This window comes from Vombatus ursinus, unplaced genomic scaffold (assembly GCF_900497805.2).
Source record: "Vombatus ursinus unplaced genomic scaffold, bare-nosed wombat genome assembly UNPS02014773.1, whole genome shotgun sequence".
In the NCBI taxonomy this organism is placed as follows: Eukaryota; Metazoa; Chordata; class Mammalia; order Diprotodontia; family Vombatidae; genus Vombatus; species Vombatus ursinus.
Genome location: NW_020954551.1, coordinates 19,915,043 through 19,928,883, shown reverse-complemented (window position 1 = coordinate 19,928,883; position 13,841 = coordinate 19,915,043). Strand labels below are relative to the sequence as shown.

At 36.2% G+C, this 13,841-nt stretch overlaps 1 protein-coding gene and 1 pseudogene across 3 annotated transcripts in view; one reads left to right on the top strand and one right to left on the bottom strand.

Moving 5' to 3' along the window:
* Positions 1 to 141: 141 nt before the first annotated feature.
* Positions 142 to 468, top strand: LOC114044542 (annotated as a pseudogene).
* A 7,184-nt stretch (positions 469 to 7,652) lies between these two features.
* PPP4R2 (protein phosphatase 4 regulatory subunit 2) overlaps positions 7,653 to 13,841 on the bottom strand; it is a 58,651-nt gene continuing 52,462 nt past the window's right edge. For 2 of the 3 annotated variants that reach the window (XM_027863970.1, XM_027863972.1), the window contains exons 5-9: positions 13,043 to 13,080; positions 11,243 to 11,317; positions 10,861 to 11,004; positions 9,901 to 10,208; positions 7,653 to 9,536 (exon numbers count right to left, since the gene is read on the bottom strand). In XM_027863970.1, coding sequence (XP_027719771.1) covers positions 9,220 to 9,536; positions 9,901 to 10,208; positions 10,861 to 11,004; positions 11,243 to 11,317; positions 13,043 to 13,080 — 882 coding nt within the window. In that variant the 3' untranslated portion in view covers positions 7,653 to 9,219. The remainder of the gene's footprint in view (positions 9,537 to 9,900; positions 10,209 to 10,860; positions 11,005 to 11,242; positions 11,318 to 13,042; positions 13,081 to 13,841) is intronic. The other variant, XM_027863971.1, reaches the window with a different exon arrangement.

The window sequence follows — 13,841 nt, the reverse complement described above, 5'->3', positions numbered from 1 at the left end:
TTCACTGACACAATCTCATGTTCCCAAGTAAAACAATGTAGTTGTGAGAAAGAGGAGATGGGACTGATCCCCGGACCAGCCGCTGCAACCCGGGCCCAGAATCCACTGCTGTGGCTGCTCTCGCCCTCCACCGTCACCACCATGCCCAAGAGAAAGGGTGAAGGAGATGCTACGGGAGACAAGACTGAAGTTAAGGATCAACCACAGAGGAGATCAGCATGGTTATCTGCTAAATCTGCTTCTCCAAAGTCAGAACCCAAACCCAAAAAGGCACCTGCAAAGAAGGGAGAGAAGTTACCCAAAGGGAAAAAGAGAAAGGCTGACTCCGGTAAGGATGGGAACAACCCTGCAGAGAATGGAGATGCCAAGATAGACCAGGCACAGAAAGCTGAAGGTGCTGGAGATGCCGAGTGAATTGGGTGAATTTTTGATAACTGTGTACTTCTGGTGACTGTACAGTTTGAAATACTATTTTTTATCAAGTTTTATAAAAAATGAAAAAAAAATGCAGTTAAAGCTTTCCTACTGGATCAGTTATCACTCAAAGTCCTTTTAAGAACCAAATGAGATAACTGTAAACTCTAAGGCACCATGTAAATATAAGTTTTTACTATCTACATATATCACATACAATAATTGTCACTGCCAAATTTGGTTAAGACTGACTACTAAGGCTCTAAATTACTAACATTTCACATGATATAACACAACAGAACCTACTGACCTACTGGTCCTACTTCAGAGAAACATTGCTCCCCTACTCCCTGGGGGAGGGGGGGGGAGAGAATAACTTTCTGACCATTTTGTAGAAACCCTGCTCCCTCTCCTACCTCTAAGAAAGAAACAGTGAGAGACAGAGACAGGAAAGAGGGAAGAGAAGGGGAGACATGGGGGGGAGGGAAGGAGGGGGGGTAACTAGCTACAGCTAATGTAGAAATTAAAGAATATTGACATAAAGCCAACTGACAATAGACAATACTGGAGTAATTTTATAGTACATACTCACACGATTAAGTATCTTGCAGAGTTAGGAAACTGTCATGTTTTAGTTCCAATAGGAAAAAAAAAATACTTCTAGAATCTAGACTCCTGTACCACCAGATTTTTCCTTCAAAAACTGTCTTGGCCACATACTATTAAGATGTACCAGATCCACCACAGTTTCAAAACACAATTTATGAAATTCAATTTAGAGTATTAATCAAGTGCTTGCTGTGATAAGGGCAACTCTAAGACCCTATGTTGCAGAGAGGTGCCAATCTATCTCACCAGTTCACTACACTGATCATAGGTCCAGTAAAAAAAAAAAAAATTCCAAGGAACTGTGCTAAGTTCAGAGGCTACAAAAACAAAAATGGAACAGCCTCTGCCTTCAAGGATAGAAAATAAATACAAAGTAATTGGGGGAGAAGTGAGGCAGACATGAGTAATTAATTAAATGGGTAAAAGAACTTGGAGGATCAAGGTGTCATCTGAGCTGAGACTTCAACAAAGCCAAGGATTCTAAGCAGCCCAGGTTAAGAAAGAAAGAGGGTTCTAGGACGTGGAAGCCAACCAGAAGCAGGGCAGATAGAATGTCACATAAAAGGGGGAAAAATTGGACAGTTTGGCTATGAAGGGAAGCAATGTAAAATCAGTCTAGACAGTTAACGTTGGAGCCAGATTGCAGAAGACTTTAAATGCCAGGGAGTGATTTATATCGCATTCTGGAGGCAGTAGGGAATTCAGAAAGCTAAAGCTTCCTGAGTACAGTGACACGGTCAAAACTGTGCAGCTATGTGAAGAAGGATTGGAAAGGGGAAAGACCTAAAGCAATACAAGAACACGGCCATAACTCCAGCAGGGTTGATGAAGATAATCTAGGGTGATGGCCATGTGACTAGAGAGAAGGCGACAGATACTAGAAAAGATGTGGGGACAGAAATGGTAAAAGCTTAGCAACTGATTGAACACAGGGAATGAGGAAGAGGGAAGGGTCAAGCTTTGCCTTCAGGATTGTGAATGTGGGCAACTAGAATGGTGGTGCCTCTGATTGTGATAAGAGAGGTGACTTTAGGATAAAGATGCGTTCTCCTTTGCACACGTTGAATTTAAGGTTCTTTTGGGGCATCTGGGGGAGTTGGACAGAAAGCAGTGGGTGACACAGGGCTGGAATTCAGGAGAGGTGAGTGATGGACATGAAGATTTTTCTCCCCAAAGCTTGAGTTGTACATAGGCTATGTATACCAATGATGAACTTCCTTCAGTACTTAGTTTGCAGGTTCTATTTCACTACTTCTTGAAAAAAAATTTCTCTCAAGTAGGTGGAACTATACAGCCCAAATAAGAATAAGCAATAGAAGCTTGGGGGTCCTTTACATAGAGATGAAAGTTGAGCCCAAGAGAGTCAAGTGTCAAATGCTGCAGACAGATCAAGGATGAGACCTGAGGGAAAAAAGTCATTGGATTTAGCAATTTACAGCGTATTAGTGTGAGAAACTTTGTTGAAAAGATAGCAACAAAAAAAAAATGTTTTTTAAAGCATCAGTAACCTTGGAGTAGGGTTGAAAGCCTGATCACAAGGTTATGCAGTGAGGTGAGCGGAGATTAAGTAGTGTAGACAGGATTAATAGTTTGGCTGTGAAAAGGAAGAGAGATATTAGACAACAGCATGAGGAAATGGCAGGGTAAACTGAAGGTCTTCACCTTGATATTTGCAGGCAACACGGAAGGAGCCGATTTGATTTCTGGGACTATGTCTCCTGGAGTGCCTAACTGTGGCTGTCACGTAGGTGCTTGGTAAATATGTAAAGAGAAACTGAAAATTAAGAGATGACTGAAGAGGCAAGAACCTGGAGGCAACGAGAGGGTGGGGACAAGAGCTCAAGTAGAGTGGCAGTCCTAGGAAAGGGAAGGGCCACCTGTACTTCACAGAATGGAGCACAGCAGAAAGTGGACAACACTGAAGGGATCTGTGGTCCAGTCATGGAGATGGGGCTCTATTTTCAGAAGGGTATGAAGCAAGATCCTCTGCTAAGATGTGACACTGCTTCCTAAGACCAAGAATCTTCATTTTATACTCGCAAGCCTATGTAAGACAATCACTTCCTTGAAGTATGAGGTTACGGTGATGTAATGGCAAACATTCATTAAGTGTTTTGAATAAACAGGACTTGAAACTGTCTTCCAGCCTAATGATCCATCTACTAAACATACCTTGCACAGAAAATGTGAAACCATGTAACACAAATGTGAACAAGCAATACAAATGAGGTACTATCTGGTTTATTTTAGCCCAAAGATCTTCACATGAACAACTTAAGTTCACCTTGAAGTACTTCCTACTCTACTTCTGTTACTTCCTGGTGAACAAAAAGCTGGAGTGGAAAAGACTACTACTACGTGGCCCGGTTGACTGCATCGTGTCACAGCCATCAGTATTGGATATGATTAAGTGTGGGTGTGAATCCTGATATTGCCACTTTTACTACCTGTGGCCTTCCTTCACAACCTCTGGGCCTGTTTCCTTGACCATAAAATGAGGTGATGATTTATAGTGACAAGTAGTAATCCTTGAAACTATCTGGTAGGGTTTAAAAAGAAGTTGATGAGTTGAACAGATTACGTCCAGAGACACAGAAACAACTCAACATAGTAGCAATGTTCAATAAACCAAAGCACTCCAACTATCTATCTAGTTAAGAATTCAGGTGACAAAAATAAACTGGAAAGCAGTTCGGCAGAAATCAAGTTTTTTAGATCAGTATCTCCAACCACATACTGTAAGTTCCAAATAACAATACATGACCTAGATGTAAGAGGTAATGTCAAACAAATTAGAGTGGCAGGGATGGAGGTACCTTTAACAACTATGGATTAGAAGGGAGATGGTTAACTGAAAAAATAAAAATCTTTCCAGTAAATTTCTGATAAAGGATTGATATTTGAGATGCATAGGGAACTGATACAAATATAACATGATCTATTCCCTAATAATTAAAAGATATGAAGCCAGTTATCAAAAGGCAAAGTATTAACAACTATATGAAAAATGCTCCAAACACTGAGATAAATGTCAATTAAATCCACTGAGTTTCCACCTCATATTAATCAGATTAGTAAAAATGATCCCTTCCCCTAAAAGAGAAGGAAAAAAGAGCTGTAAGACAGAAATACTAATATATTGTTGGTGTAACTGTGAATGAATCAAGCCATTCTGGAAAGCAGTTTGGAACTTTACCCAAAAAGCCACAAAAATGTGTATTATCACAATATGGCTACCAGACATCTACCCCAAACCCCAAAGAGATGAAAGAGGGAAAGGTCCCATATGCACAAATATATTTCTGGTGGCACTTTAATGTGGTAAAGAACTGAAAACAAAGTTGGATGACCATCAAGTGGGGGAGGGGATAGTTGAGCAAATATGATTTATAAATATAAAAGAGTATCATTTCACCTTTACAGATAATTAAAGGGGGTAGATTCAAAGAAACCTGGGAGGACTTGCATTAACTGAGAAGACTGTGGTTTTAAAACGAAGATCAATGCAATGACCAATTACAACTCCATTAGACCAGCGACAAATCATGTTTCTCATTTCTTGTAAAGTAAGTAGACTAAACATATGTAGGGTAAGACATACATTTGCATACATAACCAATGTGTAAATTTATTTTGCTTGACTACACTGTTGTAAGTTTTTTGTTTTTTGGGTTTTTTTGCACGGTAGGGAAATAGTCACGCAGTCATAGAAATACAAAAAGGGGAAGTGGTGCAAAAAATGTTTTTAAAAATCCACAGAAGTCCAAAAGAGGATACAACGAAACAGAACAGCATTAAAGCCACCTTTTTTTTAACATCTACTTTAAAAAATAGGCCATATGTAATATTTATGGTGTTATTTTCAATCCTTTTAGTTCTCTGTATTTTTTAAATGACCATTTGCTAAGTGCATAATGAAAGATAAAATTTTAATAAAATTGTTGTAAGGTAAAGAAAAAAGGAGGGGATATAATCAGATCAATCAAGAGATTTAGAACTATTAGAGATCTTAGAGATCTACCCGGCTCCTTCCAGCTCGCTCCAAATTCTATGAATCAGACTAAATTTTTCATTTGCTATTCTGAGCTAGCCCCTTGTAAGAAAGATTACCACTCTCTACCTTGCCACTCTTGCTATCTAACAAGGTGTGAACTTATTCTCAACTCCCTCTTAGCTTGTATTTACTCCATGAACAGAGAAGGTGGTAGCAGCCTGCTTAGCCTAGTTGTAAACTACTATGAAAGCCAAAGAACGAGCATGGGAACTTACAGAAGAAACAAAACATGAAAAGTGTGGAACCACCCTCTTAAAATGCCTTGAGGAAAATACAAGATTAAAGAGTAAAAGTCAGAGCTGATCCCTTGTTGGTGTTAGACTAACCTTGGGAAATAGTGAGGAAACAAAATTAAGTTATTGGCCTGTGATTTATAGAAGGATGAGCATAACATTTTTGTCTAGAGAGCATTTTTTAAGTCAATCGACACAGAAAAATCTTTTGGCAAAAAACAAAAGTAATTCCACAGATGCAGAAATTTGTCTAATTTGTATTTTATTGCATTATGAAAATAATACATTTTTGGCAAAGTAAGCTGGGCTCCAAGTTCAAATAATAAGAAAATCCTGAAGGAAGTTTATTATTGGTTCACTATATTTAAATATATTCTCATCAATACACTATCATTCTTATTAGACTATTAATGCATTAAACTTAGTCTTGAACCACTTTCCCATATAAAATTATAATTATTTAATGTCACTGCATTTATCCATTTTATGATTGCCACATATGTCACAAATAAGCTGAACATCCCTTTTGCCATGTACTTATGAAACTGTTCAGGGAACCATAATTTTAAAGCCTCCCATAATTTAGTTCCTTTGGTTATACAAGTTGTAAATTTATCCCCTCTGCAATTTTTTCATAAATACCATTTTAGCAGCTTTCTGAAGAATTACTTCACACCAGCACCTTTACATGAAAACTAGTTTATACTATATTATTTGAAAGTTAGTCTCTGACTTTAGGTTAAAATGCATAAATGCATGCCTATCTACATTGGCAAAATAAAGCACTCTTAATGAACACAATGCTTTTATAAAGCCAGTGCTTACATGGCCCAGTGTTTGAGGGGTTCTTTTCAAAGCAGCATAATTACTGCTCCAAATTGCCAACAATAGACTATTATTTTGCCCACTTTCAAAGGTGCAGCCAAAACTTATCCTAACTTGATTTAAACAAACCACTGGGGGGGGGGGGGGGGGTTTGGAGATGATGGGAATCATTGTGTTCTACTATATTAGAACTGTTTTCAGTATTTTCAAAACATATTGTAATCATTTTTAGCAAAAAAAAAAGGAAATTAATGAAAACTAATGTTTACTTATTCTAGCCTAATCAGTACTGATTACTATTTTATATCTAGGCAAACAGCCTGAGTAATTAGAAGCCATTTCCAGGCTAGAAAGGATGAGCAAGAAAATGGCATTTTAAACTCACAAATTCTTGAATCTTGATTTAGATCTTTTGAAATTCTTTTGGCCCACCATGTTAAAGAAAAACTGTTGTCAGAATAAACATTTTGAAATGTCAGAAATGTACCAATTACCAAAACAGGTCTGACATGTTAATTAGAACTGTTATTTTTCTTTCTTAGTTTATCTCCTGAGTGCACCTTTTCAAACTTAAGAATAAACTTCTCATTCCCTGATAGTTACCAACACCTTTACAGCAGCTAAACAAGAAACCTACATCCAAGTTTAACCATGGAAGTATCTATCTCATCCATCCTAATAAAGAAGCATGATATATTCCATAAGTAAACCCAGAGTATTCGTCAGTTAACCTTGTGTAAACAGCAACAAATTTGATCTATGATCAACATTTGAAGGCTAACAATAAACTAAAAATTAAAAAGCATATCTCTCATACAGAGTTAGGATAGCATTTTATACATTCATCATTATTTTACTTTATTTAATAAAGAGATGCATTTACCCTTGCAAAAACAGCAATTGCAAGTTTACAAGTTCACAGACCACAAAACCACGTTGCTAAATTTTAAAACTTAAAATTGACAAAGTAAATTGGTTATAATCATTACATTAACAAATAGTCCATGGCACTACAACTATTAAAATAAAAATATCAAAAGGTCATAGGTGCTTAAAGAATAGGTTTATTGACAATATTTTCACAAAAACCCTAAATGAAATTCCAAAATTTCTAAACTTAAAATGTTTAAAATTTGTTCTCATTGGCAAAATATCCCTTAACAAAAAAGTAAAATTTTACTATCAATGAATGTCATATTTATTAACCTTGCTTCATTTTCAACATTTTGAACATTTATTTTTTATTAAACACATCTGCAGTTAGCAATTTTGAAAAAAAAAAATTTGCAGTGTTTGATTTTCTTTTTTCTGGGAGATAATAATCAATGTGCAGTGTTTTTTTTGTTTGTTTTTTAACTATCAAACATTCTTAAATATATCCTCTGGCTGCTGTGAACCTGACAGACAAGACAGTCAGTAATAAGTACTCTACAAATATAGAAACTGAGCCAAATTATTTCGGTGTTTTTGTAAAGAAAACTTAAACAGACAAAATCCACAACCTGTGTTTTTCCCCAAATCATTCGTAAAGCATATGATATGGTATCAGAAATTGCATCAACTTTTTAATCCCTTTGTGTATTTCAGGCATCTGAAACTAAAAAAGGTATTCTTTTTTTTTGATAAAAATGTACTCGAATATTTTATAACATTAATATTTATTGCTTTATATGAATACTGTATTGAAAGCCCAAGCATTCAGTTTACACACAGAAATTATACAATTATATACCGCTTCACAAAGGCAGTGAACACATTACAATCTACAAAATCTACTTTACAGAAATTTAAAAATTCTAAATATCAAAAAGGTACAGTTGAAGAAACAGGTATAAATTTGGCAGCCAGTAATTTTGACTGGGAAGTTGCAGCTTGCATGACTTTATGGGAATCTGAAAACATTGAGTTGAGCAGTAGTTGTGCTTTGCGCTGATCTGAAAAATATAACACTGGCTGTCGGACTAGCATGTTCAAAAATATTTAATTCACTTCAAAATGTCATACAAATTATGTTGGTTTCTATGCACCCCTAGAACTTTCAATCGTTTAGCTCAGGTACATTACTAAGGTAATATATTAATTCCTCCAGTACAATGGTGTATCATACCAAATCCATTTGCATACTTTTAAATAATTTAGAAAGAAATGTGTAATATTCACAATGTTCATAGAAGCAAGCAAAAGGTGAAGTAACCTGCTCAGTTCTGAGATGTTTTCACATCAGCTTCATAAGCATTCACCCTACAAAATATTAAGCTAATGGTTGAAGACTGTTCTTAACATAAAGCAAATTTTTCTCATAAATAAATGAAGTCCTTTTAGTCAGGCACCTCAGAAGTATACAAAAGGGTTGTAGTTTGAACAGATTTCTTGGAATGTGTTTAACCTGGTATTTCCAACAGTGTTAAAGATTTCCAGGGTTTCATAGGGGCCAGATTTTATTTGAATCATTCAGAAGTGAAAGAAATTGCCTTCTGAAAGAGGTGAATTCAATTATTTCCAATAGAAAAAGTATTCACTGTATTCATCTCTTATAGAAACAGAAAAATAGAACATTTTCCCCCTTAGAATAGTATATATATATTTATACGTATTTATGACTTAAGGTTCCATTGTACATAGTCAAACAATAAAATCTGGAAACCAGCATGAAACCCTATAATTCACATGTTAAAATGTTGAAACTATGACCAAAATATGAAAACTGCTAGAGCTGTCAGAAATAGACAAGACAAAAAGCTTTCCTGCATATGTATAAACTAAATGTGGTAAATCTCCAAAAAGTTTGTCAAAATTATAATTATTACCTTCCAGTTTAAAAACTTTTATTCTAAATTAAAAAAAAAAATCTATACACATACCACTGATTTGACCAGACCAAAAAGTCAGCGGTAAGCAGGACCTGAAGGAGCCGATATTCACAGTTTTTATGTGTAAAACTCTTTCAGGATTTATTCCACGAAGAATCATATTTTACAACCTGCTTCTCTTGTAAAATTGAAGGTCCACTTTGTTACACAAAAGTTTTATACAGTGGAAAATCATGGCCGTATGTAAAACACTGCATCTAAGTGGGTCTCACAGTTAGTCTTGCTCCATAGGTTCTTCTGCAACGTCTGAGGCCTCATCGCTGTTCTCCATCGGGGATTCGGATGGAATTTCTCGAGTTTCACGGGCGTAGGCTCCTAATTCTTCAGTCTCGCTGCAATCAGCACCACTACTTACAGGTCTTGTATTTTCACTATCTTCAGAATGCAAATCTTTGTCTTCCTGAGATAGGACAGATTCCTCCATTTGATGACTCTCCTCAGAAGTCTCTTCACTCACAGTTACGGCCTCATCAGTCTCTTTTTCTAGATCTTTTCTTTCTGGAGTAATTTCTTGTGAGGTCACAAAAGATTCTAAAAATAATCAAAAGTTGCAATAGTTAAGTTTGTATTTTCAAAAAATTTTATCCCTGTTAAAGTTTTATTCATCTATACAGTAGGCCAAGGGGGCAGCTAGGTGGCGCAGTGGAGAGAGCACCGGCCCTGAAGTCAGGAGGACCTGAGTTCAAAACCAGCCTCAGACCAAACACTTGACACTGACTAGGTGTTTGACCCTGGGCAAGTCACTTAACCCCAACTGCCTTCAAAAAAAAAAAAAAAAGCTGCCTGCATACAACAGGCCAAACGATATCCTGAAACTTCACTTATAATCAGAAACACATCTAGCACCAACACTGAAACGATGCTATGTGAATCCCATCACTCTCTTTCTAAATACCTTCCTCCTCCTCCTCCTCCTCCTCTCCCTCCTCCTCCTCCTCCTCCTCCTCCTCTGTACGTCGCTGTCTGGAGGAGCTGCTTCCTCTGTCTTTATCCTGAGATCCAGATGGCGTTCCTGTTTCTTCTACCACAGCTGAAGACATCTCACCAGGGGAACTCTGGTCGGTTGCGTCTCTGTCTTCACCTTCTGTGTCAAATTTGAGTCTTTTGACCTCATGCCCCTCAGCTTCCACCAGGTCTTCATCGACGTGTTTGTTTTTTACAGGACTCACTTGGGTGCCTTCCAATTCAGATGTTGATGAATCGCTGTGTAAATTTTGTAAAAGCCTTATTAAGTGATAAAATATTTGTCATCTCTACCAATTCTTGCATTGAAGGTACAACCTTTTCTGCTATTCTGCTGACAAAGCTAATATATCTGGCAACAGAGGAATCCAGAAAGTCAACATCGGAGTGACAACAGGTCCCACTTTTTTCACCAGCTTCCTCCCATATGCACCTGTGCCATTTACTGTGTGAACCTCCTCTGCCTATTCCTTGACTTTTTAATGCTGGTTTTCTCTTTTGATGTGACAAAAGATAAAGGAAACATGTTCTTCCTTTCTGTTCCTTTGTAGACTGTCAGGAGAAAGTCTGTCCCACATGATTTCAAATCTTATTTGGAAAGATTTTTTTCTTTTCCAAGTATTTTTTTAAATGATAAGTATATTTTAAGTTTTATAAATACATGTAATTCCTCAAAATTTAGCTCTATAGGTCACCATCAGAATATTCATTTGATTCAAACCCCATGTTATACACTACAAAATTTATACAGCCCAGGCCAGACACTCAGCTTAGAGCTGATCTCTCTCCTTGTTAATATCTTACATGTGTGCATTTAGCACTGACAACATTAAACTATATTGGAATCTAGTGGCAGATTAACTTTGGTGAAAATACAGATATTCATACAAACCTGTGGTTTTTCTCCTCAGTTAGTTGTAAATTTGACTCTTTACCTTCTGTGTTCTCAGGCAAACCATTTGTTGTCATAGGAGCTGACAAAGAAACCTTTGGTCGGTTTACTGGTCTGGGAGTTCCAGGACCATTAATGTTAGACCTATAATAGAGCACCATTATTGTTCTGATGAAAATTAACCCTTCCCCAGATAGAGACATATCTAAATTCCCCAAAATGTAATATGCTGAATATTCTGTCTTCTAAGTCTACATGTCAAGAAATAAGTCTTTTCTGTTTGTTATTTGTCCACTCCCATCAGAAGCCTATGTTTGAAAGGACAGGATCTACTTCCCAAAGCAGGGAAATGCCGTGTCTTTTGTCACTAAAACCAACTTACCTGTCAGTGTAATTCGGTGAGTTTCCAGGAAACATAACACCATTCATCCGGTTTAAGCTGTTAGAACTGTTTTTCCTGTGAGAAATGAAAACATTCTACTACATAACAGAATGCTGAAATTTTTTAATTTTGGTAATGAAAACTATGCCTTCTAAATGAAGTAGAGGGTTTTTGTGTGAGTCAACATTTGGTTTTAATATAACCAGAAAAAATGTTTTCATATTTCTCCCAAATGTAATGACATGACCTTAAAATGTATGTGCACATACAAACGGTCAAGCTTAAAGGAAAGCCTTGACTAAGAGAAATGATAAGGAAACCACATACTTCATAAAATAAACCCTGTCTTAGTAACCCTAAAGTTGAATATTTTTTTCATATCTTTCTCAAATTTCCTTTTCTCCCCCTTTCATATATTGTCTAATTACCCATGACAAACTCTAATCTAAAAAAAAAATCAAACCAGCAAATCTGAGTTACCAGAAAACTGAGCTAACTTGAATGCTCCATCTTGGGACTTAATCTTATGGTACTAGTATAATTCCGTTCTAATATTTAAGTTTTGGAGTTAAATTATCAATGTCATCATATAATGGACTTCTTTTTTATGCCCTTAACAATGGGCAAAAAAAATATTTTTATTGCCTTTCTTTGAATTATTCTTGTTGGGGTTTTTTGTCTTTTTTGTCAATAAGTACAGAAGATTACAGGAGCATTTCACTTTAAAACTGTTAAGTTCCAGAAATAAATTTGTAAAGTGAAATAAATCTAAAATCAATTCCATAAATTTTGATCCTAAGGTGGACTACTTCATACCAAATCTTAAAAGTCTAGCAATACTTCAGTCATAAAGCAGAGAGCTAAGTTATAAGTTGTTCATTACCCAAACTCTAATAATCATCCATCCATCCCCTGGGACAGGAGGGTTCTTTAGGTCAACTTGTTCTTTAAATATTTTGATTACTGATTTTGATTTTAAATATTTTCATAACTACATTTCAATATATTAAGCTTCCTTTGTAATCTTATGTTTTACGTTATATATTTAAAAACGAGATCTACAACACACAAAAAAGATAAAGATCCTTTGCCTTAAGGGTATCCTAGAATGGAGTTGCCTAGGTTTAGGGTGGGCTAATTCTCCCTGAGTTTCACAAGTAGTATTCATCTATCAAACCTTAAATAAATCAACCACAGAGGCTCTGTCCTTTAAGATGGACCAAAAAAAAACATTATTCTGCCTGCATTAGGCATGTCTGCCAAACAAAAGGCAAATGTCTTATCTGTGAGACACCAGCAAACAGCCAATACGTAGAACAAGTGAAATATTGATCTCCCTGCCTCTCAGAACTCTTGGTTCAGAAACCAAGAAATCCTCCCTATACTGAACAAATCCTAAACTGCATCTTCTTCAGTTCCTAAAGTAGAATCTTTGTAAAGTAGATGTTCATAGAGTAGGGGTCATACGTACTTCTACTGTAAAATAAGAGTTGGTTCAAGGAACACAAGCAGTTTAGGAACATGAAAATAAAAAGGTTAGAAAATACATGCTAGATCAGATTTTGCTATTATATTATATATATATTCATAAGTCTGAGATTTTAATATACGTTTAACCCACTGGTACTGAAAATACAATTCCAGTAATGTCTACCTTTCTGATGGAAAACATCACAAAAACAGATCAAAATCACCCAAATTAATGAGACTATGGTGAAGACGCAGAAATGGGAGCATACATTCCACAATTCTAAAAAGAAAGAGTATTTTTAAAGCTATTGCAAGAATTTTTATACTTACTCTGAAGATGGATATACACAGCTAACAACCATCACATTCTGCAATAAGAAAAATTGGTAATTTAGTACTAGAATAAGACCACATGATGTTGTTTACTAATTCTTATTGTCACAACCATCCTGAGGTAAGGTTTTTATTCCTGCTATTTACTAATGAAGAAAATAAGGTGGTATATGAAGATATTAATCAAAATCCCAAAGTCAGGGCCAAAAATCAAGCTTTTCCCCAACCATAACAATTAATTACTATAATTTGTTTCTTGGAAACAAAACCCATCAAATTTTCTTACCCTAAATATTGCCAATTTCTAGTAAAGTTCTATTTCAATGTTCCATCATGGTGTGAAAGTGACTCTAGGTTTTCAAAGACTATGCAGTAGAATCTCTGGCAGCTCCTACATCAACCTAGAAAGGCATTGATGGAAGGAGTATTCTCAGCAGTAAATCACGGATCTTTTAATGTAATGAATACTCTGGAAGTCTAACACTGGTGGGCAAAAATGCTGGCAAGGAAGTCCCAGAGTGGAGGTTAGGCACTGACAATAAATCTCCCTGGCAGAGCAAGAAAACTGATAGCACTGCTGAGTAGAATCCCCCTCAGACTGGGACCTGGAAAGCCATGGAGAAAGAGATGGGATACGGGGATGGTGAGCAGGAGGGAACTGGCCATGACAGAAGAAACTAACATGGAACCCTATAAAACATCAAAGCTTCAAATCCCTGTTATTTTAGAGGTTCATAACGGGACTAAATTGAATTCAATTTTAATCAGAATTTTAATATTAATTCTGAATATATTT